Source organism: Trichosurus vulpecula, chromosome 3, assembly GCF_011100635.1.
Source record: "Trichosurus vulpecula isolate mTriVul1 chromosome 3, mTriVul1.pri, whole genome shotgun sequence".
Lineage (NCBI taxonomy): Eukaryota > Metazoa > Chordata > Mammalia > Diprotodontia > Phalangeridae > Trichosurus > Trichosurus vulpecula.
Genome location: NC_050575.1, coordinates 263,160,146 through 263,187,691, shown reverse-complemented (window position 1 = coordinate 263,187,691; position 27,546 = coordinate 263,160,146). Strand labels below are relative to the sequence as shown.

Here is a 27,546-nt window from a genome sequence, read left to right as displayed (position 1 = left end):
ACATAAGTAGACCTACAATCACACTGGGAATTGTTTTTCCACTGCTGATTTTTATTCTGAGAAAGTCATGAATACTTGGGACTTCCATTCTGTTTTCGATAGAAATAAGGGCAAGAATTCAGTCTGGATTGTCCCCTAAGTCCATAAAGTAGAGCAGAACCCCAGGGTAAGTTTTGAAACCAACTTTCCTCTAGAAATAAAAGGTCCCTTGTAGATTACCTAGCCTAGCCATGTCAGTGTATAGCTGTGGATCCATCAGCACACACTGAGAAATTTTTATTACCATGCTTAAAGTAGAAACTCCTGGAAAAGCTGTGAAGTAGAATTAGATTCCTTTAGACCTGATGAAGTTTGAACCTGCTACGACTGCGGAGTCTGTAAGGATGTAAGGCAGGGCGCTACAATCCCACCTTCTGCTGCCCTGATGCTCTCCCTCTGTTGCTAGTGCCTTCCCTCTAAGATAACATTCTGTCTAGATATCTTGAATTTTCATAGTTGTTTACATGGTGTCTCCCCCATTGGAACAAATTCCTTGAGGGAAGGGACCGTACTTTTATCTTTCTCCCTGTCCCCTACTACTTAGGACAATATCTGACATGTGAGAATCACTAAATAAAAACTTGTTGACTGATTAATTAACTGCTATTGTGGAAGGAGTACTGAACTTAGAATTGGAAGACCTGGGTTTGAATCCCAATTTTATATGCTGGCTGTGTAACCTAAGTCATCTAACCTCTTTGATGTCTCATTTCCATCTCCATAACTAAACTAATTACAAAGGTCCTATGAAGGAAGACACATCTGCATCCAGAGAAAGAACTGATAAATAGAAGAATTCTGGGTATAGAATGATTTTACATACATATATATGTATATACACACACATACTTTTGTCTAATGGTAGCCATCTCTAGGGTGGGGGAGGAGAGGATAAAAAAGGAAAGAAAACAGAGAAAGTTACGCATTAACTTTCTTACATGTTTAAAAGGAATAGCAAGTTGTACATAATAGATTTGCCATTTCATGTGCATTCGCCTTTTTTATTCTGCTGTGTTATGGAATGCTTGTTTTAATTCTTAAATTCAGAAAATAAATACAATAAGAAAAAGAGAAATGCACAGTGTTCATTTGTGCTAAAAATCTTAAAACGAATGGGTACAGGAGAGCCATTTTAATATGATTTTTTTAAACACATTTATTTAAAACCAAAAAGTGACAGCATTTTCAGTAAGGAAACACTAGAAGCTGTCCTACTAATTACAAGGATAAAGCAAAAATAGTATGACTTGACATTATTCAAGAAATACTAGTAATAGAAATAAGTCAAAAGAAACAAAATTAAGGGCATAAACATTGGCAAAGAGATAAAATTATGCCTATGTGCAGACAACATGATGATTTAATTAGAAAATCAGCAAAAACAATACACAAATTAATTGAGGCAGTTGCTCCAGTAAAAGAACAAGTTGTAAAGTAAATACAAGAATATCAACAGTGTTTCTATATAATATTGGTAAAATCCAGGAGGAAGTATTAAAAATGGAAATTCCATTCAACATAATTAAAATGGAAAACATATATTGGAGTTAATTTCCCAAGACACATTCAATATACATTAATACAATTATAAAATGCTTTAAAGAAATAAAGAGCAACATAAATATTTGGAGGAATAGCCATGGTTCAGGGTTGGTCCAAGCCAATATGTTTAAGATAATAATAGTAACTAAAATAATTTACTGATTTAAGTAAATTAAACACCAGTTCAAACTAGAGTTAGATACATTAATAACAAAATTAATTTGGAGAAACAGAACGTCCAGAAATCTCAAAGGACATAATGAAAACAAGTAGAACTAATGGGGGTGGAGAGGAAGGAGAGAAGAAAAGCATTTCTAGACTTGAAATTATGTATTTAAATAGTAATCATCAAAACACCCAGAAATCCAACCAAAAGGTAGAAAAGTATATAAGTAGAACAAACTAGATAATGAAGAAGCAGAAATAAATTACTTATATCTAGGGACTCCCCCAAAAAGAAGTAGTAAAAAGGTACTCAGAGCACAATATGAATCTGGCATAGGACAGCTAATTTATTCTTACAGCACAAGAAAAGCCAAATTAAAAGACTCACAAAGTTTCACAAACAGAACAGGATTCAGTGACTTTCACATATAACTACTGTTAAAATTTGTTGGGAGACTGGTACTTATCTTCAACAGAGCATAAGGCTATTTGCAGAACTACTAATTAAGCACTTACTTTTTCCTTGGCTCTGTACTACACAATTCTACTATTTGTTTTCTGGCAAATCAGCCTGGCTTGGGCCAATCCTTTTGTCTTCCTCTGCAATGCAGAAAGTTGTTCTGTTGTTTCTCAGGAAAAGAAATGCAAAGTTAAAAGGGCCAGTAGGATCCAAGGCTAAAGTTTTTGTTAAGTCCGAGGCTCCTTGTGAGGAGAATAATAAGTAAGAAAGGGCTACTGATCATCCTTCCATACTGTCTCTCTACATGGGAGAGCCAAAGCAAAGAATGCACTACTTGCTGCATAAGGAAGAATCTCAGCCAAGAGAGTGACCTGGAGCTATTTGTCCCATTAGCTGACAAAGCCCCTCTCCTGTTACCCGGCAAGGAGACAATAAAAAAGCACAGCGTGTACCCCATATAATAAAAATTCCTTTTAGCTCTTGGCCACCACATGACTGAAAACAGGCCCAAAAGCACTTGACCTTGCTTCATTGTGGGAGACTGGAAGAGATATGGCCCCACTAAATTATAACGAGTCATTTCCCAATGGTTAAGTTGTTAAAGGTTAGGAACAAACATTTCTCAAAAGTATTGATTAGCAAATATTTGAAACGTTTCTCCAGTTCAGTCTAAGAGAAATGGAAGTCAAAATAACTTTGAGGTTTTACCTCACACATAGCAAATTGGCAAAGACGTTAAAAGATAGCAATAGTCAGCGAATGGAGGGGTAAATGGGAAGACAGATACACTGCTGCTGATGAACTGTGAATTGGTGCAACTAATCTGGGAAGGAATTTAGAATTATGATTTTGTTGAAAAGTGACTAAAATGTCCATTCTCATATATATCAAAATGCTAGTTGTAGCGCTTTCTGTAGTAATGAAAAAAAGTTTGAAAATAAAGTAGATGCCCATTGTTGAGGATTGACTAAACAAATTGCAGTATGTGAGTTTAATGGAATTTTACTCCATTATAAGAAATAATGAATATGAAGAATTAAGAAACATGTAGGAAGACTTATTTGAACTGATGCAAAATAAAGTAAGCAGAACTGATAATACATTGCCCAGTGACTACTGCAATATATAACGGAAACCATTTATTAGGCACCTATTCTATAAAATGAGCAATAGAATGAAACATAAGACTGAAAAAAATGAGAGAGGAAGTAAAGTGCTATACAAATTGTAAACATCATACATGTATATGTCAGCTATTACTAGGCTCCAGGCATTTCTTCTCATTTGTCACTACAGAAAAGTTAAATATCAGTTCTATTTCATTGTAATATTGATTGCCCCGTTTTACATCTATAATTACTCTTTGCAAATTAAATTATAGTTTAACTCATGGAGGCCTTAAGATAAATATAGTAAAATCATGTTGCCTTTGTTTTTAAAGAATATGCAGTATATTAATCTTTTCATGTTCTCCTCCCAAAAGTTTTTGTCAAAGGAATTTTGACAATTTTGGCTTAGCTTTATTAAAGCTAAATATCACTCTCACATAGTAGAGTGATTTGTATGTTTTGTTAGAGATGCCTTCTTGATTTTCTCTGATAAATACCTAAATTATATAAATAAATAGAAAAACTGTATTATTTAATTAATTTAATACAACCTGAAAAAAGGTTAGAAATGGGATTCTTAATGAAATTTATCAATGCCCAGGTAGTAGCTTTAAGACAACTGCAGTTATTGCCAAAAGCAAGAAGAAATTAACAGTAGCAGATGACTGCAAACTAAGACAGTTAAACATATAAGGAAAGGTTGCCATCTTGTGGGCTTTCAGGGTAGTCCAGTTGAATTGGTGTGGAAAGGTCCAAGTATTATCCTGAAATTACGCAATTTAGTCTGTTGCTAAATAACAAAATGAGTGAGACACAGTGCTTCTCTTAAGAAAAACATTTAACTTTTATTGGAATTTTTTAATGAAAACAATATGGAGTCCCCTTAGACTGTGAGCTTCTTGAAAACAGGGACTTCTTTTTGCCTTTTTTCGTATCACCAGTACTTAACATAGTGCCTGGCATTTAATAAATACTAGTATTCCAATTAGCTTCAACTTGTAGAATGAGGTGTGTGTGTGTGTGTGTGTGTGTGTGTGTGTGCGCGCGCGCGCGTGAGCTTTAAAACATCAATACCAAACACCCAGAAATCCAGCTCTTTTAATTAATCTGACACAGTTATAAAAATTTAGCTAAGTGAAAGGAAGAGGATTAAGGGCACATGTAGAGGAGTTGTCATTCGTGAGGAGAAGGGCCTCTTAATAATTGGAGATTGGAGTAAAAGAGGAGAAAATGAGGAATGACTTGGGAGTTTGGAGATGAAGAGATGGGGAAGAGAAGGAGCTCACGGCCAATGACTTAACTTTATTTTCTTAGTCAAGTTTGAGAATAGGTTCTTATAAGAGAGTGTGGAGAGGGTAACTTTGAGGACAGAAAAATTTGGAACACCCTCTGTAGGGAATGGAATAGGGAATTGTTTAGGGAGAAATAAATGCTTCAGTAAAGCCCCCATAGTGAACATGAATTTGCGGTGGATCCAGTCCACTTGGTTGTACAATTTCCTCCAGCCAGCAGCATGGTAATAGCGGTGAAAGATGATGGGAGTATCTGAGGGTTGGGATTTGATAAGGCATGAGAAACATTAAACCAGAGGGACAAGAGATTCAAGAGTAGTGGGCAGTGTGGAGTTGAGCTATTTAACTATAGCATCAATACTGAGGAGGGAGGAAAATAAAAACAGAGAAGGGATTATGGCCTGAGAAAGTACTGAGGATTGGAGGGATTAGTTACAGAAGAAGTGAAAAGTAGCTTCCAGGCATTTCTTCTCATTTGTCACCACAGAAAAGTTAAATATCAGTTCTATTTCATTGTAATATTGATTGCCCCATTTTACATCTATAATTGCTCTTTGCAAATTAAATTATAGTTTAACTATAGTTTAGTTAGAGTGAGGAAACTTCAGGATTCCTTGCCAAGAGACCCTCATTTTCCAATCATAGGAAAGAGTGGGATAGCAGCTGCCCCAGAAGCCTTAATGTTAATACCTAGTGCACTTGGTCAGAAATGGAGGGCTTTGACATTGTTGTGTTGACACACCTCAGAAAGGAGGTAGCCCCAGAGCAGTAAATTCTAGGGGCAAGAAGGGCTCCAAACCTACTTCTTCAGTATTGTTAAAACTCGAGCCCTACCCTTCAAGATCCCGTGATGGAGACGCCAGGGAGAGACTGGTGCTGGGGCTGGATCATTATTAGTAGCTCCCCATCATTAGTTAGCCCCACCTGCCTGGGTGCTTAGGAATAATGAAGTATTATTATAGAGACTTAGGAAAGAGTAGCAGTAGAGTCTAGAACAATAAGTTGATTAGAGAGGAGAAAGGGCCTTTGTGTGGAATTAAGGCTGGAGTAACCATTTTCATTAGTCAAACAATGGCAACTTTACCTTTATTCCTGGCTTAGTGGTCACAAAAAGTTGTGGCTTTCTTAACATTTAATCAGGAATGATGAGCAGTAGACTTCAGGGCAAAAAGGTCTCCAGGGGGAAGAGATCTTAAAACCCAGTCTCTGAGTGGTCCAAGACTGGAGCAACCATTGTATAAATAAGAGACAAAAATTACAAAGGTTAGCTGTCTCCATAAAGGCAGATCCCAGAAGCAGTCACATATTCATGCTCCCTTATGCACATATATTGTCAGTACCAGGTTATGGCTAAAAATTGAACACTCACTTGGTAAGAAGTGATGGAAATTCACAAATAGGGTTCTGTTTATACTTTTGTTTTGAAATGTAGTAAAACAATGTTTTGATTCAGGGTCACAGCAAATAAAATATTGGTTGAGCTGTCTGTCTTTCAATAGATAGGCAAGTAGACGGGCAGAATCTCAGATTATTCTTGTGGCAATTAAAGATAACTGGTAGTTTAAAAAAAGATTAAGATGCATTAAGATTGCATTGGCTATACTAGTATATATATAGTATATATATAGTATATATATAGTACATATATATGTATACATACACATACATATATACATGTATATATATATATACTAGGAACCCATTTTCCTAGGTTTTAAACTCCTTTAGAAAATGTGTATGTCTCCTATGGTTTGCAGGATCAAAAGAACCTTTATGGCTCCCAGTACTAAGCACAACTTAGACAAATGTTTAATGAACAGTTGAATGAACAAGCGTGATATTTATTGACTATGGAAATAGGATTAGTTTCCGAAGCAAGCGACACATGTGTCCATAGAGAAGCAATCACACCCCCCAGTAGTTATTATCTCAGTATCTTTTACTTAGGATCCCTTTATCAAGAGTTGCAAGGGACCTCAAAGGTCATCGAGTCTATCACCTTAATGTTACAAATGTAAAATCTGAGGTCATGAAGATTGTGACTTTTCCCAGGAATCACATGCAGATTTCTTTCTGGTTGAGATCGTGAGATTCCTGTGTGTTTTGTATTCCTATGTGATACCATCAGAATCAGAAAGAATATTTGTGTGGTAATAATAACCACTGAAAGATATTTGTTTTCCTGAATGACTGATAAATTCACATTGGTAGTTAATTGATTAAAAAAGACTGAATCTCCTATCTATATGGTTTCTTTAATAATTACCTGGTGGGACCTGAAGTAACATAATGCCAAGCCTGTGTTTTAGTAAAAACATTGAATTAGTGCAGTTCTTCACATTTCTTTAAACTTTTGTGTAGTTTATGACAACTAAGTAATTGGAAGAAGAAATGAGGAGAGAGAACAATTTATTCTTTAAATAAAAGATTTCAATCTAATTAAAATGGTAGGAAAAGACACACAAATATCTGGGGTTTATAGATGCCCTATGGCTTTGAGCATTTCATCAGGACAAGATGAAACCTAGCACAGGACATCATGAAGGAAATATGGAAGAACTCCAGCATGATGGATAAATGGACCAGTGAATTCCATGAGTGCCAGCAGAGATCAGGCTATTCACTTCAGGCATCTCTTAAGCCTTACTATATTTGAATGTATTTCTTCATTCTAGATCTATAATTTTATAAAGAAAAATATGACTGTTAGGGGGAGCACTTCAGGTGCTGAAACGTTGGATGTTTGATTATAATTCACATAATAAAGTTAGTTCATAGTTCTGAGTGACTACAGGACAGAAATAATCATACCCTTTCTTATTCTCAATGGGAATTAACTTAGTCTTTTTTTCTTTCTATTTCAGCAACTTCACAACTATTTCACAGGGACTCTTGGAATTCCAGTTTGGGGTTCATATTTCATCTTTGTTGTAGCCACACTAATGATTGGCCTCATCCTTGGTCTGGTAAGAGACTATTTTTTTCCTCATTTTCACACTATTAACTAGGGGTTCTTAATTGGGAGTCCACGGGCTCTTTTGGGGGACCTGTATAAATTTCATGAGGCCTTTGAACTTGGATGGGAAAAAAATAACATGACTATTTTCACTAACATATCTGAAATTTAGTATTTCTTTTAATTACTATAAAAAGTCACTCTTGAGAAGTCCATAGACTTCATCAGACTATCATAGATGTTAATACACACTCAGAAAGGTTAAGAACCCCTTCTTTAAAGCAAATAGTTCATTTTGTGCGTTGTTGAAAGTAGAATATAAAACAAATAAATATGCAATTTTTCTTTTATAGGTTTTTTTACATGACTTAGGATTTCTTGTTAAATTAATTTTCTTATAAGATACCACTCCATCTTAACTGTTACTGGTAATGCAGGGTAATTAAACTACCATGCCATCAAAAACTCATATTATCTATTTGTTTCAACTATCTCCTTCACTCTATCTTTAACATTCTCCAAAATAAGTTGTCTAGATTTTGTTTTTTGTTTTTTTTTTTCTGGCTCTCTCTCTCCACTGATGAAATTGCATATTGTCCAAGAAATGTCCCAAAAGGCAACAGTGAGAAAAGGAAAAGGAAGGGGACTGCTTAGCACTCAAACTGTAAGAACGGTTCATTGACAAATGAGTCAGCTATATATACAAATATCACTTATCAGGTTAGCACTGTGCTAATGAGAACAAAGTCATGGATTTGGCACATAGATTCATAGTCGTAGATCATAGGATCTTAAGCTAGAAAGGCATCCAATTCAACTCATACCCTACAGAGCATCCCTGCAAGAACATACCTGATAAGAGGTCATCAGGCTTTGCTATGATAATTATAACATAGGGTATGCATTATATTCTGTAATAGAGCATATAATGATAATTAAATCAGCTATCATAATTTTTCTTATTTTTTCTCAAGGCAGGCTGTTTCACTTTTGGGTAGTTGTAAATGTTAGAAAGTTTTCCCTGACATCAAACCTAAATTTTTACCTTTTGACATATACCCATTGCTCCTGGTACTGCTTCATTTCAGTGTGGGCCGTTAAGTATTACTCAATTTTATGACCAAAGATTATGCTCTTTACCCTGGTCATTTGTCTCATAAATTTATATAGTTGTTCAAAAGGGGAGCAATTCTAAAATTTCTCCTATTTGTAAAAGCAAGCAACTCTTCATTTTCCACATGCTGTTCTACTTGATTTAGACTCCAGCAACAATAACACTCTCCCTTCCACCCCCATAGTTTGAGGACCCTGGTGGTTCTCCTCACACTTGCTCCTCTTCCCCTTTTCAGAGTCCTTTTGCATATTGACTTCCCCCCATTAGATTGTAAGCTTCTTGAGAGCAGGGACTGTCTTTCTTTTTCTATTTGTGTCCCCAGTACTTAGGACTCTGCCTGGCACATGATAGGCACTTAATAAATGTTCATTGACTATTGACAAGCAGCAGCAGCAGTTAATAGCATATGTCCTGTTGATGATGGGTCAGTAGCATCCTCTTTATATATGAAAGGCAATGTTAGAACTGCCTGTGAAATTTTTCCACCTGTATATGTTTTAGGGAGAGATTTAAATAGCAAACATGCTATTATAATTGCTTATGAATACAGTAAAAAAAAATCCTATTTGTCAGTTACAGGTGCATTAGCTAATTTCATCTTGAGAATAGTGAGTCATTTAAACACCCCCTTCTCCTTACTTAGACAACTGCAGGTTGTCTATTGTGTCTTAAACTCCTATTAAGCTCTGTGGAATTTCACTAACTACAATTAAGTTGTATGCTAATTGCAGTTTCTGAGTACAATGTATTAAAAATACTTGATGACTTAGTGATGGAGAAAAAACAAAAATCTTTCCCACCATCACAGAATTTTCAGCATTAGAAGTGGTCTGAGAACCATCTAGTCTAGTCCATGTCTGTGCTATATGTGTATTTGAATGCTTGTACCCTGACTCCTCTTCCCCTTGACATTAAATAATTTTATTTTTACATTTAACACTTTTTGTTGCTGGTGATCATTTAGAATGTCCAGCTGCTTTTGTATGTGTATGTGTTTTAAACAAAAACCTTTAAAGTGTACCCTTAAAACAAATCTAGCGGCCCAGCGTTTAATCCAAAACAGCACATAATTCAAGGGAACTGGGATATTTTAAGATACACATACCCTTTTAAGGCATCCTATTATTCAACTTTGAAAGTTATTTTTATTTTCACAGTTAGATTTTTTTCCTATTTTTCTATAAGGTACTCCTTTATTAGTTCTGTGACAGATACTGGATTATTTTTTTGTTGCTAATTAGCATATGCCTAGTGTTAAGGCTTAAAGGAAACTAGCTAGTTTACCTAAAAGAAATAAAATGTACTCTGCTTCTCCTTTTTTGTTTTATTTATTTTTGGCAAGTTTTCATAGGGATTGGCTCTATTAGTGCAAGACCATGACTGGATTTGCTGGAATAGTGTTTCTGTGCTTATTAACTTGGGGAATTAGATTAACTCAAGTGTCCTAAAGATGAGGACATTACTAAGTGTAGGTGAAGCCAGTTTACCTGATGAAATAATGAGAATTATCCTCTCATTATGAACTCTGTTTCTGAAGGAATTTAATGAATGTTTATTTACTCACTAAAGTAGACCTTTTCTGAAAACTCATTCTTTAAAATTTAGGTAAGCCCTCCCCCAGGTATTTTCTATATAGCCCTCACTACCAAATGCAGACTCCTTGGAGGCAGAGACTGTTTTGCTTTTGTCTTTGTATCTCCAGCAGTTACCACAGTGCCTGGCAATAGTAAGCACTTAATAAATGTTTGCTGTTTTTTTAAAAATAAAACTGTAGTAAAAGAATGTTCTTTAGATGTGGCCATTCTCTTCCTCACCATCATCCCAAGCATTTATATAGCACTTTAAGTTTTGCAAAGTGCTTTATAAATATTATTTCATTTTATCCTTACAGAAGCCTTGGGAAGTAGATACTTTTATTATCCCTAGTTTACAGATAAGAAAACTCAGGCATTGGGACCTTAAACAACTTGCTCATTACCACCGGGATAAGGGATATCTGAGGCTAGATTTGAACTTAGGGCTTCTCTGACTCCAAGTCCATTGTTCTTTCCACTGCACCACCCAGCTGCCTTAAGAAAGAACAGAGACAACTTGTTTGTTGTCCAGAGGTAAAAGTGATATAGGACATGATATGCTTTAGAGAGAGTTTTAAAGGGAAGAAAATGTGATCCTCTTGTTTAATCAGTAATCAAAAACAATTGCAAAGAAACAATAAACATTTACTAAGCTCTTAACTATGTGGAGGACATTGTGGTGGGTATTATGGGAGATAAATAGTTTAGATAAGACAGACAGCTTCCTCTTGCAGTTTACCAGGCAGAGAGGAAAGTAAAGTATTTCAGGCTAAGAGAAAGAACATAAGGCATGTTGGGGGATGGCGTGGGGGAAAATGGTTGTTCTGTTTGCCTGGAACATAGAGACTCTGAAAGGATATGATAAGTGATAAGGTAAAGCAGTGCCAAATTATGTAGGGCCTTGAAGGCCAAAGATTTTATTTTTTTTTACTTTACTCAGTAGGCACTGGGGAACCACAAAATAATATTGTTCTGGCTACATTGTGATGGATGGATTGGAGGGGAAGGAGAAAATCACCCTAAATTTGCAAATAGGAAGGAATGGGAAACAAGCATTTACTACTATATGCCAGGCACTATATTAAGTGCTTGCAAATATTTACACTCATTTAATTCTCACAACATCCCTGGGATTATTATACTATTATTATGTTGTTATTATCCCCATTATGCAGCTAGCAAATACCTGAGGCTCAATTTGAAATCAGATTTTCCTAACCCTAGGCCAAGAGCTCTATCTATCATGCACCTGCTTGCCAGTGATGTGAGTTCAGGTGAATGGTGGTTTTATGGATGATAATAGTAATATCAGGAGAAGCAGTTCTGGGGTGGGGAGAGGATGATAAACCTAGTTCAGGATATTTTGAGTTTAAAATTCCAGTGGGACATCCAAGAGAAGAAGTTCTGAAAACATTTGTAAATGTAGGTCGAGAGCTTCAAAGAGAACTTGGAAATGACTATATAGATTTGGGGAGTAATCTGCATGGATATAGTAGTGAAAACCATAGAGTACCTACTATGAAGTGAGAGCACATAGGTTCAGATACTGTCTCTGCCACTTACCTCTGTGTTTTAGGGCAAATCATTTAGAGTCTTTAGCACTCTGGTTCCTCATCTGTAAAATGAGGGGGTTGGACTCACAGGCCTCTAAGGTCCCTTTCAGCAGTAAATCTATGATTCTGTAATCAATGGGAATGAATGTGATTGTCAAGGGAGCCTATAGGGAAAAAAGGGATTATAGGTAAAGTCAACTCAGTGTCATTAATTTCTCCTGAAACAATAAGCAAATTCTCAAGCTCAGAGGAGGCAGTCAGGTGGTGCCATGAACAGAGTACTAGAACTGAACTCAGGAAGACCTGAGTTCAAATATGGTCTCAAACATTTATTGACTGTGACCCTGGGCAAGTCTCTTAACCTCTCTATGCCTCAGTTTCCGCATGTGCAAAATGGGATAGTAGCATGTGCTTCTGAAGTTATGTGGATAAAATGAAATAGTTGTAATACATTTTGCAAACCTTAAAGAGCTGTAAAAATGGTATCTCTTGTTATCATCATCATCAAATAGGAGAAGAGGAGTCAGCTGCTATAAGTTACCTAGCCGTGAGAATCTGCAGGATGGGAATAGTGAGATTTCAAAGGGCAAAAATGGTGGCTAGTGAAACATATAGTGGGTATCTTGGCAAGTGAAGCCAGAGTGGAGCAGGTAGACTGGGGATGACAGCGAGGGCCCCAGCTTCACAAGAAAGTCAGTTGAAAAGTTTACAGTGTGAATGAATGAATAAGAAATTATGATATGACAGTGGAATTCCTTGTCCTAAAGGTAGTAGAATTTTTTTAAGAGGTGACTTCTAACTGACCACGTTGTTGCTGTCATTCAGTCATTTTCAGTTGAGTCTGACTCTTCATGATCCCATTTGGGGTTTTCTTGGCAAAGACTCTGGAGGGGTTTGCATTTCCTTCTCTGGCTCATTTTACAGATGAGTAAACTGAGGCAAACTGGGTTAATCAACTAGCCTAGGGTCACACAGCTAGTTAATATATGAGGCTAGATTTGAACTCAGGTCTCCCTGACCTCAGGCCCCATCCACTGTGCCCCTTGTGACCCTGTTGGTGTGTAGGGCAGAGACAAGTTGATGGACTTGAGGAGGTGGAGTAGCAATTTAGAGTTGAAGATCTTTCCTACCCATTAATAGGCCATGTGACCTGTTTACGTCACAGGAAGTCTAAGTCACATGTAGTGGGAGGAGCTTCCTGACAAGAAAAGGAAGTTATATCACAGGAAATGCTGAGAGAGAGAGCAGTTATGGCTGCTAATGGCCACCCTCGTGATAGTTAGAACTGAACAGGCTGTGACTTAGCTGTACTGTGAGTTTGTTTTGGGGAAGACCCCAGCAGGCAGTTGGAGAGGTTTTGGGATGGCAAGGCTCCAGGTTGTGATATTGTGTGTGGAATGTTTTGGGTTCCTTGCTGTTATGATGAAGTGCACTGACTGGCTGTGGGAGCTGAGCATTTGGTTATGGGATATGGTTCTCTGGTGTCTGAATAAGTGATTTACGTCTTTTATCTTCTTTATGGAGAGTCTTGTATACTTTGCAATACAGAAGTACATAGGCATTTTGACAGTTATCATCTACATTGTTATTACTGCCTTACTGTTACAGAAGGTTGAAGAGTTTCAAGAGAATACAACCTCTGATTATTCTTTCTTGCTCTCTGTTGTGATTTTGAAATATAATGATATACAAATAGTACAGTGCATATTATGTGCTGTGCTTCAATGCCTGTGAGGTGTAATGCATATATACGCTTTGCCTTTCTCCAGCTGCGATTGTGCCTTCAGCAAGCATTGGTTGCTTCTGTCTTGTCAGCTGTTCGGTTATAAAACAATTTTAGAGCTGTGAACCACCTTGGTTTTAGTGATCATTTTCATTCCCAATATGTCAGTTATTCCATAATGACATTTTTATTAGCTTCAGGCATTATTATTATAGAGGGACCTGAAATCCTCTGGTTTCATAAAATTATAACACCAGGAAGGGCCTCAAGGATCAGCGTAACACCTGCTGTCTTTACTCAGATAAAAAAACTGAGGCCCAGAGAAATAAAAGAATTTGTCTGATGTCACACAGTTGTATCTTCAGGTATACTTTATTCTTTAATTGATTTGTAGTCATTCAGAAATTAAATAAGTTAAACAAACACATATTAAGTTTCTGCCTATTGTGTGCAGCATCAGAAGTAGCATGGCATAAGGAAGGAAGAGCAGCTTTGGAGTCAGTAACACCTGGGGGCTACATCTTGCATCAGAAACATATTAGTGGTTTTGCCATGAACAGATCACTTACCCTGCTAATCCTGTTGACATTCTGGTGAATCTTCTGGACTCCTTCTCAGAAGGTTTTTAAATGCATGAATAAAATACATAGAATTACAAAGGAAATGAATTATAATGAAACATGGGTTATAAATTATAGTATAAGTTTGCCTCTCTGGATCAGTGAAGATAACTTTCACAATGGAAGTGGAAATTGACCCTAATCTATTGGCTTTTCACTTATCCCTCTAGTTACCTTTACATAACCCTACTCTTCATATGCATTCTGTCCTCCAATCCCTTGACCCCTCAATTCTCTCCCCAGCCATCTTACTTGCACTAGCCACTCTCTTCTCTTCTCCTCACCTTGACCCAATGAACCAATTTAATGCTACACTATCCTTTCCTGAATCTCTAGGCCCCTTATTATTATAACTGTTGAACAAAGGTGTAGAAAATCATGCAACCATTCTGAATGGGTCCACTATAGATTACGCTACTAACCTCAACTGAGCCCTCACTAGTACTATATTTCCATTATCAGCTCAGTGTCCCATTCTTCACAGCAGGTCTTCCAAATCATACAATCCCTTCTTAGAACTCCCATGGCTTCCTGTCCCCCCACTTTCTCAGCAGAGAACCTTATCTCATATTTTTCAGAAAAATTGAGGCTGTTGCCATTTGCTATGAACTCTTTCTCCCCCATTCTTTATGCTCTATTACCTAGGTACCTCTGCCACTCTCCTCCCTCACCCCTGTTTCACATGATGAAGTGGCCTTTCTTCTTACCAAGAGTAACCCCCCTGCTTGTTCATACAATCCCATTCCATCCTGTCTCCTCCAACAGGTTCCCCACTCTTTCACTTATTTTCAGTCTTTCCCTAGCTCATTTCCTACTACCTACAAACATGGTCATGTTTCCCTAACCCTGAAAAACTCTCTCTTGATCTCATCCTCCATACCTCCTAACTGTTATCCTATATCTCTTCTACCTTTTTGTAGCTAAACTTCTCAAAAAGGTCATCTGCAATCTGTGCATCCTCTTTTCTCTCCTCACTCTCTTTTTAACCCCTTACAGTCTGACTTCCAGCCTTATCATTCCATCAAAACTGCTATTTCTAAAGTTACTAATGATCTTTTAGTTGCCAAGTCCATTGCCCTTTCCTCAATCCTCATTCAGCTTTATGTCTTTGCAACTTTTGACATTGTTGGATCGCTCTCTCCTCTTTAATACACTCTTTTCTGTAGGTTTTCAAGACACCACTCTCTCCTGGTTTTCCTCCTACCTGTCTGACCCCTCCTCAGTGGCCTTTGTTGGATTTTCCTCCAGATCACAGCCTCTAATTTTAGGTGTCCCTCAGGTTCTGTCCTGGGTCTTCTCCCCAGTCTATACTATTTCATTTAGTGATCTCATCAGCCTCTTAGTATTTGATGATATGCAGTTGATTCTCAAATCTACCTTTCCTATCCCAATCTCTCTATTGACCTTCAGTCATAATCTATAATTGCCTTTCAGACAGCTAAATGTCCAGTACACTTCTTAAATTTCCAAAATGGAACTTGCTATCTTTCACCCAAACCCTCCCTCTCTTCTTCCTTCTCTGTTTTCATGTAATCATTTATAATGTGCAGTTCGTCTTTTGAAAATTGTTCATATTAGGGGGGCGGAGCCAAGATGGCAGCTGCAAAGCAGGGACTTCTGTGAGCTCCCTGCCAGGTCCCCCCAAAAACCATATAAAAATGGCTCTGAACAAATTCTAGAACTGCAGAACCCACAAAATAGCAGAGGGAAGCAGGGATCCAGCCCAGGACAGCCTGGATGATCGCTGGATAAGGTCTATCGTGCACAGAGCGGAGGGGAGCGGAGCCCAGCATGGGTGGCAGCAGGATCAACCAGACCAGGAGCTGGGCAGAACAGGCCCTAGCGCCCTGAATCAGAGAGCTGTGGCAGTTACCAGACTTCTCAACCCACAAACACCAAAGACAACAGAGCAGGTTAGTGGGAAAAGCTGCTGGGACAGAGTGAAAAGAGTCCTGGTTAAGCCACCGCCCTGGGGACAGCAGAGGTGGTGCAGCTACAGGACTATAGCTGTAGTTGCTTCCAGCCCCAGGCCCACCTGGAGGAATTAAGTGGCAGATCAGAGCAGGAGTGCAGAGCATGCTTAAGATTTGTGTCAGGTCCAGGTTGGCGGTTCTTGGGGAAGGAGGAGTGCTAGTGTGGCAGAGCTGGCTGTATAGAAATAGCTCTGAAATCAACGGCGGGTGCCCTCAAGCTTGGAACAAAGTACTCTTTACAAGCAGTCATACCCCTCTGAAAAACTCAAGGGTCAAGTAAGTTGGCTGGGAACATGGCCAGGCAGTGAAAACAGACTCAGATTCAGTCGCATACTCTGGAATCTTTCTTTGGTGACAAAGAAGACCAAAACATACAGCCTGAAGAAGTCAACAAAGTCAAAGAGCCTACATCAAAAGCCTCCAAGAAATACATGAACTTGTCTCAGGCCATGGAAGAGCTCAAAAAGGATTTGGAAAAGCAAGTTAGAGAAGTAGAGGAAAAGTTGGGAAGAGAAATGAGAAGGATGCAAGAAAACTATGAAAAACAAGTCAATGACTTGCTAAGGGAGATCCAAAGAAATACTGAAAAAAATATTGAAGAAAACACCTTAAAAAATAGACTAACTCAAATGGCAGAAGAGTTCCAAAAAGCCAATGAGGAGAAGAATGCCTTGAAAGGCAGAATTAGCCAAATGGAAAAGGAGGTCCAAAAGACCACTGAAGAAAATACTACCTTAAAAATGAGATTGGAGCAAGTGGAAGCTAGTGACTTTATGAGAAATCAAGATATTATAAAACACCCCATATCAGAAAAAGAAATTGAGCAGGCCATCAACGAACTCCCTAGGAAAAAATCTCCAGGGCCAGATGGTTTTACATGTGAATTCTATCAAACATTTAAAGAACAACTAATTCCATTACTTTGTAGACTATTTGGGAAAATAGGTGAAGAAGGAGTCCTACCAAATTCTTTTTATGACACAAATATGGTACTAATACCCAAACCAGGTAGAGTTAAAACAGAGAAAGAAAATTATAGACCAATTTCTCTAATGAATATTGATGCAAAAATTTTAAATAAAATATTAGCAAAAAGATTGCAGCAACTCATTACGAGAATAATACACCATGACCAGGTAGGATTTATTCCAGGAATGCAAGGCTGGTTCAATATTAGGAAAACTATTAGCATAATTGACCATATCAACAATAAAACTAGCAGAAACCATATGATCATCTCAATAGACGCAGAAAAAGCCTTTGACAAAGTACAACACCCATTCCTATTAAAAACACTAGAAAGCATAGGAATAAGGGGAACCTTCCTCAAAATTATAAATAGCATCTACCTAAAACCATCAACAAGCATTATTTGTAATGGGGATAAACTAGATGTATTCCCAATAAGATCAGGGGTGAAACAAGGATGTCCATTATCACCCCTATTATTCAATTTGGTTCTAGAAACATTAGCTGTAGCAATAAGAGAAGAAAAAGAAATTGAAGGAATTAGAATAGGAAAAGAAGAAACTAAATTATCACTGTTTGCAGATGATATGATGATTTATCTAGAGAATCCTAGAGAATCAAGTAAAAAACTACTTGAAATAATAAACAACTTTAGCAAAGTTGCAGGATATAAAATAAAACCACATAAATCCTCAGCATTCCTATACATTACTGACAAAGCCCAACAGCAAGAGATAGAAAGAGAAATTCCATTCAAAGTTACTGAAGGCACTATAAAATATTTGGGAGTCTCTTTGCCAAGACAAACCCAGGGCCTATATGAACATAACTATGAAACACTTTTCACGCGAATAAAATCAGATCTAAATAAATGGAGAAATATCACTTGCTCATGGTTAGGCCGAGCTAATATAATAAAAATGACAATTCTACCTAAATTAATCTATCTATTCAGTGCCATACCAATCGAACTACCAAAAAATTTTTTTACCGAGCTGGACAAAATAATAACAAAATTCATTTGGAAAAACAAGAGGTCTAGAGTATCTAGGATATTAATGAAAAGACATGCTAGATATGGTGGTTTAGCCACACCAGATATTAAACTGTACTACACAGCAGCAGTCATCAAAACTGCCTGGTACTGGTTAAGAAACAGGGGTGTGGATCAGTGGAATAGGATAGGTACACAAGATGGAGAAGTCAACAACTACAGCAATCTACTCTTTGACAAACCCAAAGAAGCCAGTTTCTGGGCTAATAATTCACTATTTCACAAAAACTGTTGGGAAAATTGGAAAATGGTAGGGAAAAAACTGGGCATAGACCAATATCTTACACCATATACCAAAATAAAGTCAAAATGGGTTCATGATTTAGGCGTAAAAGTTGATACTCTAAATAATCTGGGAAAGCAAGGAATAGTTTACTTATCAGATTTGTGGAAAAGTAAAGAATTCATGACCCAACAAGAGATAGAGAGCATTACAAAATGCAAAATGGATAATTTTGATTATGTCAAATTGAAATGTTTTTGTACAAAAAAAGCCAATGCAACAAGAATTAGGAGGGAAGCAGAAAATTGGGAGAAAATCTTTGCAACTAGTATCTCTGATAAAGGCCTCATCTCTAAAATATACAGGGAGCTAAGCCAAATATATAGGAATACAAGCCATTCCCCAATTGAGAAATGGTCAAAGGATATGAACAGGCAGTTTTCAGAGGAAGAAATTAAAGCTATCTACAGGCATATGAAAAAATGCTCTGGATCGCTGCTGATTAGAGAAATGCAAATCAAAACAACTCTTAGATACCACATCTCTCCTGTCAGATTGGCTAAAATAACAAATCAGGAGAATGATAAATGCTGGAAAGGATGTGGGGAAATTGGAACATTGTTGCATTGCTGGTGGAGTTGTGAGCTGATCCAGCCATTTTGGAGGGCGGTGTGGAACTATGCCCAAAGGGCTATAGAAATGTTCATACCCTTTGACCCAGTAATACCACTTCTAGGGTTGTATCCCAAAGAAATCATGCAAGCGGGAAAAGGACCCATATGTACAAGAATATTTATAGCAGCTCTCTTTGTGGTAGCCAAGAATTGGAAAGCAAAGGGATGCCCATCAATCGGGGAATGGCTGAACAAGCTGTGGTATATGAAGGTGATAGAATACTATTGTGCCATAAGAAATGGGGATGATGCAGACTTCATAACAACCTGGAAAAACCTACATGACATAATGCTGAGTGAGCGGAGCAGAGCCAGGAGAACGTTGTGCACAGCCACAGATATGTGGATTCCGTGAGGACCAACCCTGACATACTGCGCTTCTTTCAGCAACCTAAAGGGGCAAGGACAACTCCAGGGGACTCACGATGGAGAATGCTATCTTCATTCAGAGAAAGAACTGCGAAGTTTGAATATAGACTGAGGCACACTACATGCTCGCCTTTTCTGCTTCTCTTTTGTTTTTGTTTTTGGGTTTTTTTTTTGTTTGTTTTGTTTTTTTTTTTTTGGTTCTGTTTCTTCTTTCACATGATTCATTCCATTGGTCAAAATTCTTCTCCACGACTTGACTAGAGCATAAATTAATTCAATGCGAAGTTATACATGACAGTTATATGAGACTTCATGCCATCTTGGGAAGGGAGGGGGGAGGGAGGGGAGAAAAACTGGAACTCAAAACTATGTAGAACCGGGTGTGGTAAACTAAAAATAAATAAAACACCTTTAAAAAAAAAAACTAGATAAAAAAAAAAATCAGATGTTCAAAAACAAAAAAAGTTTTTGTATGCAACTAAAAAATAAGATACACAGGCAATGGGGCGTAGAAATTTATCTTGCCCTACAAGAAAGGAAGGGAAAAGGGGATGAGAGGGGAGGGGTGTGATAGAGGGGAGGGCTGACTGGGGAACAGGGCAACCAGAATATAAACCATCTTGGAGTGGGGGGGAGGGTAGAAATGGGGAGAAAATTTGTAATTCAAAATGTTGTGAAAATCGATGCTGAAAACCAAATATGTTAAATAAATAAATTGCATTTAAAAAAATTAATGTTAAATATTTTATCTGTAATTTGGAATATTTAACAAAATAAATAAAAAATGTATTAACAAAAAAAAAAGATATTATAAAACAGAACCAAAGGAATGAAAAAATGGAAGACAATGTGAAATATCTCATTGGAAAAACCACTGACCTGGAAAATAGATCCAGGAGAGATAATTTAAAAATTACTGGACTACCTGAAAGCCATGATCAAAAAAAGAGCCTAGATATCATCTTTCAAGAAATTATCAAGGAGAATTGCCCTGATATTCTGGAGCCACAGGGAAAAATAGAAATTGAAAGAATCCATCGATTGCCTCCTCAAATAGATCCCAAAAAGAAAACTTCTAGGAATATTGTTGCCAAATTCCAGAGCTCCCAGGTCAAGGAGAAAATACTATAAGCAGCCAGAAAGAAACAATTTGAGTATTGTGGAAAAACAATTAGGATAATACAGGATCTAGCAGCTTCCCCATTAAGGGACCGAAGGGCTTGGAATATGATATTCCGGAGGTCAGTGGAGCTAGGATTAAAACCAAGAATCACCTACCCAGCAAAACTGAGTATCGTGCTCCAAGGCAAAATATGGACTTTCAATAAAATAGAGGACTTTCAAGCTTTCTCAGTGAAAAGATCAGAACTCAATAGAAAATTTGACTTTCAAACACAAGAATTAAGAGAAGCATGAAAAGGTAAACAAGAAAGAGAAATCATAAGGGACTTACTAAAGTTGAACTGTTTTGTTTACATTCCTACATGGAAAGATGATGTGTATGATTCATGAAACCTCAGTATCATAGTAGCTGAAAGGAATATGCGTACATAATATGTGTATGTGTGTATATACATATGTGTGTGTCTATGTATGTATATATGTCGGTGTATACGTATGTGTGTGTGTATATATATATATATATATATATATATATATATATATATATATATACACATAGAGGGTACAGGGTGAGTTGAATATGAAGGGATGATATCTAAAAAATTAAAATCAAATTAAGGGATGAGAGGAATATATTGAGAGAGGGAGAAAGGGAGAGATAGAATGGGGTAAATTATCTTGCATAAAAGTAGCAAGAAAAAGTGGTTCTGTAGGAAGGGAAGAGGGGGCAGGTGAGGAGGAATGAGTAAATCTTGCTCTCATTGGATTTGACCTGAGGAGGGAATACCATACACACTCAGTTGGGTATCTTACCCCACAGGAAAGAAGGAGGAAGAAGATAAAAGAGGGGGGACAATAGAAGGGAGGGCAGACAGGGGGAGGAGGTAATCAAAAGCAAACACTTTCAAAAAAGGATAGGGTCAAGGGAGAAAATTCAGTAAAGGGGGATAGGTTAGGAAGGAGCAAAACATAGTTAATCTTTCACAACATGAGTATTGTGGAAGGGTTTTACATAATGATATGCATGTGGCCTATGTTGCATTGCTTGCCTTCTTAGGGAGGGTGGGCGGGGAAGGAAGAGGGGAGAGAATTTGGAACTCAAAGTTTTAAAAACAGACTTTCAAAAACAAACAAAAAAAATTTTTGCATGCAACTAGGAAATAAGATACACAGGCAATGGGGCACAGAAATTTATCTTGCCCTACAAGACAAGAAGGGAAAGGGGGATGGGAGGGGAGTGGGGTAACAAAAGGGAGGGCTGACTGGGGAACAGGGCAACCAGAATATACGCCACCTTGGAGTGGGTGGGAGGGTAGAAATGGGGAGAAAATTTGTAATTCAAACTCTTGTGAAAATTAATGCTGAAAACTAAATATATTAAATAAATTAAATAAAAGAAAAGGGAAAAAAAAGAAAAGAAAATTGTTCATATTCATTTACCACTTATCAGTTAGCTCTCAGTGTTACATATTTGTGTCAGTTCCTTAAACGATGTTTTGCATATTTGATGCAAATATTTTCTTTTTCTAAAATTTCTCTTTTAGTTCTGTCTTAATTTTTTTTATTCATACAAGAACTTTAACATTTAATTTTGTATAGTCAAAGTTGTCTGTTTCATCTTTTATATTGTTTTCTATTCCATGTCAGATTAAGCCACAGTTATAAAAGCTACCTGATCCTTGTTTTGTCTGTTTTTAAAATTTGTATCTTATGGCACAACTGTTTACGGGTCATGGATCCATTTTGTACTTATTATATTATATATATTATACGTACACACACATATATAGTGTTGGTCTTAAACTAATTTCAGTCACACAGCTTCGCAGGCTTTCTAGTAGTTCTTGTCAAAAAGGGGTATCTTTCCATTAACTTATCTTATTAGGTTTATTAGTGCTAGACGATTGCTTTCTGTTTTTAGGGCTCCTGTTTCTTGCTTCTGTGGTATTTTACTCAGTAACAAATAGTTTTGATGCCCACTGCTTTTTAGTACAGTTTGAAGTCTAGTAATCTTCTGCCCTAGGTATTCATAATTTCTGCCTCATTATTTCCTTTAAGATTCTATATCTTTTGTTCTTCCAAATGAATGTTATTATTTCATCTGGCTCTTAAAAAGTATCCACTTGTTAATTTGATTAATATGGCACTAAAATCTGTAAATTAATTTAGGTTATATTAAAGTCAAAAATTTTTCATGTGAGATCGCCAGGCAAAGGGTAAAATGTTTCAGATTTATTTTGCTTGTTATAGCCTGGCAAACATATCAGTCCTTCACTTCACTTTGCATATTTAGACAATATCTAACATCAGATTGTATTTTTCTTGACACGACATAAATCCATCTAGTGAGTCACAAGATTAATAACATTTTAATATTTTTGTTCTCATCCTTTGGTGAGTAAATCTAAACCATGAAAAGATGGAGAACAATAACTACATATGAAATTTACACAATTTTGTTCATCAGTACTTTAGATGTCCATTTTGATTGTTATTTTACCTTTGATAATTTTATTCTTATATGTATGCTTTACGCCCTCATTTAAAACCACTTAATGACATCAGAGTCAAACATCTGTGACACTGCCATCTGTTAGAACTAAATGGAACTGACACTCCAGTGTTTTGGGATGTCCCTAGATAATCATAGGAACATTGCTTCCAAAGGGGAAAAACACGCTTCAGAAACATTTGTTAATCCTCCTCAATCCAAGAAAATATTTCTAAAGTGTCTTCTTGTGCTTGGCAGGTTAAATAGATACAGATCATAGCAGTTTAAGACTTTAATATCAAAAATTAATAGCATAAAACATCTACATAGGTTAATAAAAAAATCTCCTTCCTTTCTTCTCTTTGTTTTGCATCATTCTGTAATGCTAATGCATAGTTGATACTCAGTAATTGTTTGGTTATTGGCTGATATTACTGGAAACATTAATACAGAGAACCAAATTATGAATAGATTAGAAAAAGGAATGCCCTTCTATACCACATTGCCTTGTATAGCTTTTCAATGCAAGGCACGAGGGTTAGTACTGTGGAAGATAGACATGAGTGTACTTCAAGGTAAACTGAGGGAAAGCATGCTAAATGGAGAGTGGGGGGAGACATCAATGAAGGCTTCCTAGAGAAGGTGGCATCTGATTCAAACCTCAAAGGAAGTCACTGATTGTTTTTTAAAGGTCAGAGGATAAAGAAATTACTTTCAATTTTGAGATGAGGGCTAGAGCAGCGACGGAAAGGCAATCACAGAAACCTTCATGGAAGAAGAGTCCTTTTTATCTGAGCCTTTTAAAAGATAGAAATTGGGAGAAGGGCATAATATGGGAGTACCATGAATAAAGGCACAGTTGTAGGAAAATACAGGAAAGCATATTCGTAGTATACTGAGTATAAGGTATATGGAGGGAATATGGGGAATGTAAATTGGAATCATTGTAGAGGCTCTTAGATACCAAAGTAAGGACTTGGAACTTTATTTGGCAAATAATAGAGATTTTTTATAATAATATATAATATAATAAATAATAATAATATAATATATTATTACATAATATTATATAATATGATATGATGATTGCAGATTTTTGAGAAAGTAGAATGATAGTATCAGAACTGTGAAAAGATTTACATAGACAAAATGAAAATATTTTCATCAGAAAAAATACTGATGCTAACATATTTAAACTTTCCAGTCAACTGTTCATCAGTTGCTATTGAGCCATTCTGTTTTCTGTGACTAATTGATTTCCTGGGAATACTCTCTGTTTGGAAAAGGCAAGTATATTTTTGTGTTTTCCCTCTTTAGCAATACTGTGAGAAGAATTCTGAAATTATTATGTAGATGGAAGAAATAACAGGCATTTCAATGATAGAGAACATTGACATTCAATGCAGAGCTTATGAAAGAACAGGTCCTTATATCAGGAGAGGGGCGTGTGTGTGTGTTTGTGTGTGTGTGTATGTGTGTGTGTGTGTCTGTGTGTGTAAATATAGAGATACCTATATCTATATATTTATCTACAGAGAGAGCATAGTTTAGGGGAAAGAACCAAGACAACTTGAATTCCAGCATTGGCCCAGGTACTAGCTGCCTTTGTGTGACCCTGGACAATTCCTCTAACTTTTGTGGACTTAACTTTTCCATAAAATGAGGAGACTGTATAACATGATTTGTATTCAGTCAGTCAGAAATCTTTCATTAAGCCCTGACATGTGCTAAACACTACACTGGAGATAAAAAAAATGAAACATTCCTTGACCTTGAAGACCTTATATTCTGTAAAGGAAACAGCCTATACACATATAAATAAATGCAAGATATATACAGAGTAAATAAAAGGTGAATGTGGAGGAGGTAACATTAGAAGTTGAGGTGATCAGGAAAGGACTCTTAGGAGGTTGTGATTAAGCCAAGCTTTGAAAGAAACTTAGAGATTCTTAAAAATATGAATTATAGGATAGATCCTCTCCGATTCTAAAATTCAAGACTGGCCCTCTACCCAGTATACCCTGGTGCCTCCTATTCTGTAATAAAGAGTCAGTCTAATACAATAGAAAGAATCTTGGATTTGGAGTCAGAAGACCTGAGTTCAAATCCCTGCTCTGCTACTTACTACATTTGTGTTCTTAGATAAGTCACTAAAGATCTCTGTCCTCTGATTTTCTCATCTTTAAAAGTTGTAGTTGGACTAGATGACCTCTGGAATTCCTTTCAGATATAATGTGTGATCCTACAATAATCTCAATTCCTTATATCATTAATTCCCCTTCACTATCTTTTCCCTCCCTAAAAACGACAATGGACTGCCCCCCGCCCCAGATTTACATATAGATTGAATGGACTTTATTGCTTTCAGTTTTGTTGATCTCTTCTCTGATTTTCTTTTCTTTTTTTATTTAATTTTTTTTGTTGTTGCTACATTTTGAGTTCCTACCTGTCTTCCTCTCTCCCTCCCCACCCTGTACTAGTGAAGGCCACCATTTGATACAGATTTATAAATATATATAAAACCATACTATGTCTAGATTTCTATGCCCTATTCACTATATATCTTATTTCCCACTTGTGTGCAAAACAACTTTATTTTTGAGCATCTGCTTTTAAAACTTGGAGTTTCAAATTTTCTCCCCTCTTCCCTTCCCACTCACCCTCCATAAGAAGGCAAGCAGTTCAACATAGGCCACATATGTATCATTATGCAAAACACTTCCATAACAGTCATGTTGTGAAAGACTAACTATTTCCCTCCATCTTATCTTGTCTCCCTTTATTCAGTTTTCTCCCTTGCCCCTGTCCCTTTTCAAAAGTGTTTGCTTTTGATTACCTCCTCCCCCATCTGCCCTCCCTTTTTTATCTCCTTCCCCCTACTTTCCTGTGGGGTAAGATACCCAATTCAGTGTGTATGTTAGTCCTTCCCCAAGTCAAATACGATGAGAGCAAGATTCACTCATTCCCCCTCACCTGGTCCCTCTTCCCTTCTAACAGAACTGCTTTTTCTTGACACTTTTATGGGAGATAATTTACCCCATTCTATCTCTCCCTTTCTCACACTCTCAATATATTCCTCTCCCACCCCTTAATTTTATTTTATTCATTTTACCAAAACAATTCAACTTTAGTAAGTCCCTTATGATTTCTCTTTCTTTTTTACCTTTTCATGCTTCTCTTGATTCTTGTGTTTGAAAGTCAAACTTTCTATTTAGCTCCGGTCTTTTCACTGAGAAAGCTTGAAAGTCCTCTGTTTTATTGAAAATCCATGTTTTTCCTTGGAGCATTATACTCAGTTTGCTGGGTGGGTGATTCTTGGTTTTAATCCTAGCTCCTTTGACCTTCGGAATATCACATTCCAAGCCCTTCAGTCCCTTAATGTAGAAGCTGCTAGATCATGTGTTATCCTGATTGTGTTTCCACGACACTCAAATTGTTTCTTTCTGTCTGCTTGCGGTATTTTCTCCTTGATCTGGGAACTCTGGAATTTGGCGACAATATTCCTAGGAGTTTCCTTTTTGGGATCTTTTTCAAGAGGCGATCGATGGATTCTTTCAATTTCTATTTTACCCTCTAGTTCTAGAATATCAGGGCAGTTTTCCTTAATAATTTCTTGAAAGATGATATCTAGGCTCTTTTTTTGATCTTGGCTTTCAGGTAGTCCAATAATTTTTAAATTATTTCTCCAGGGTCTATTTTCCAAGTCAGTGGTTTTTCCAATGAGATATTTCACATTGTCTTCCATTTCACTTCATTGTTCCAATGCCCATGAAGGGGACTATAGAGCACTTAGAACTTGGTTCGACATCAGTGATGCCAGCATCATCCATTGCATCCCAAGCTGTCACCACTCATCTTGACTTTTGTCTTGCCACTGGACTCTGATGACTGGAAGAGAGTGTGAGGCTGATGACTTCACATAACTATGCCTCACTTAAATCCAATTTATGTGCAAGTCAGTAACATCACCCATCCCATTTTACCATTTTTACCCCCATCAAAGTCCTGTGGCAACAGTCAAGTGACAAAGCAGCACGTGCAGATACTCTGGAAACAGTAGTCAGAGCCCTGCACACAGGCGTCCAAGTCCGTAGGATATCTTCTCAGTGCACTAAAGCAGCAGTGGGATTTGGTAGCCCCCTAGGTGTCTGAGCAGCCTTTTTCAAGTACCAAACTGCTCACTGTCTGGCATGAAGAAGGGGCTAGAAAAGGTACTCCAAAAATTGTCTGCTTTACCCAACCTTGGCCTGTTTACCGCAGCAGGCAGGGATCCCAACCTGTGATCAAAATGCAAAAAAAATATACTTAAACTTTTGCAAAGGTGATTCTATTCACCATCAGTACAGAATGTGTGCACACTTATGGACAACATGATATTCAGTAGACTTGAAAGACAAACAGTTTTTGTTGTGAGAGAACTCAGAAGGTATCACATCCAAAGAGTAGCCCTGAGTGAAACAAGGTGGGCAAATGAAGGCCAGCTTACCAAAATTGGATCTGGATACACATTTTTCTGGAATGGCC

General features: G+C 37.1%; 1 protein-coding gene across 1 annotated transcript in view; it reads left to right on the top strand.

Annotated features, from left to right (window-relative positions):
• The window catches only part of TMX4 (thioredoxin related transmembrane protein 4), a 123,312-nt gene that overhangs the window by 72,414 nt on the left and 23,352 nt on the right, over positions 1–27,546 (top strand). The window contains exon 6 of the mRNA XM_036750830.1: positions 7,472–7,573. Within this exon, the coding sequence (XP_036606725.1) occupies positions 7,472–7,573 (102 nt within the window). The remainder of the gene's footprint in view (positions 1–7,471; positions 7,574–27,546) is intronic.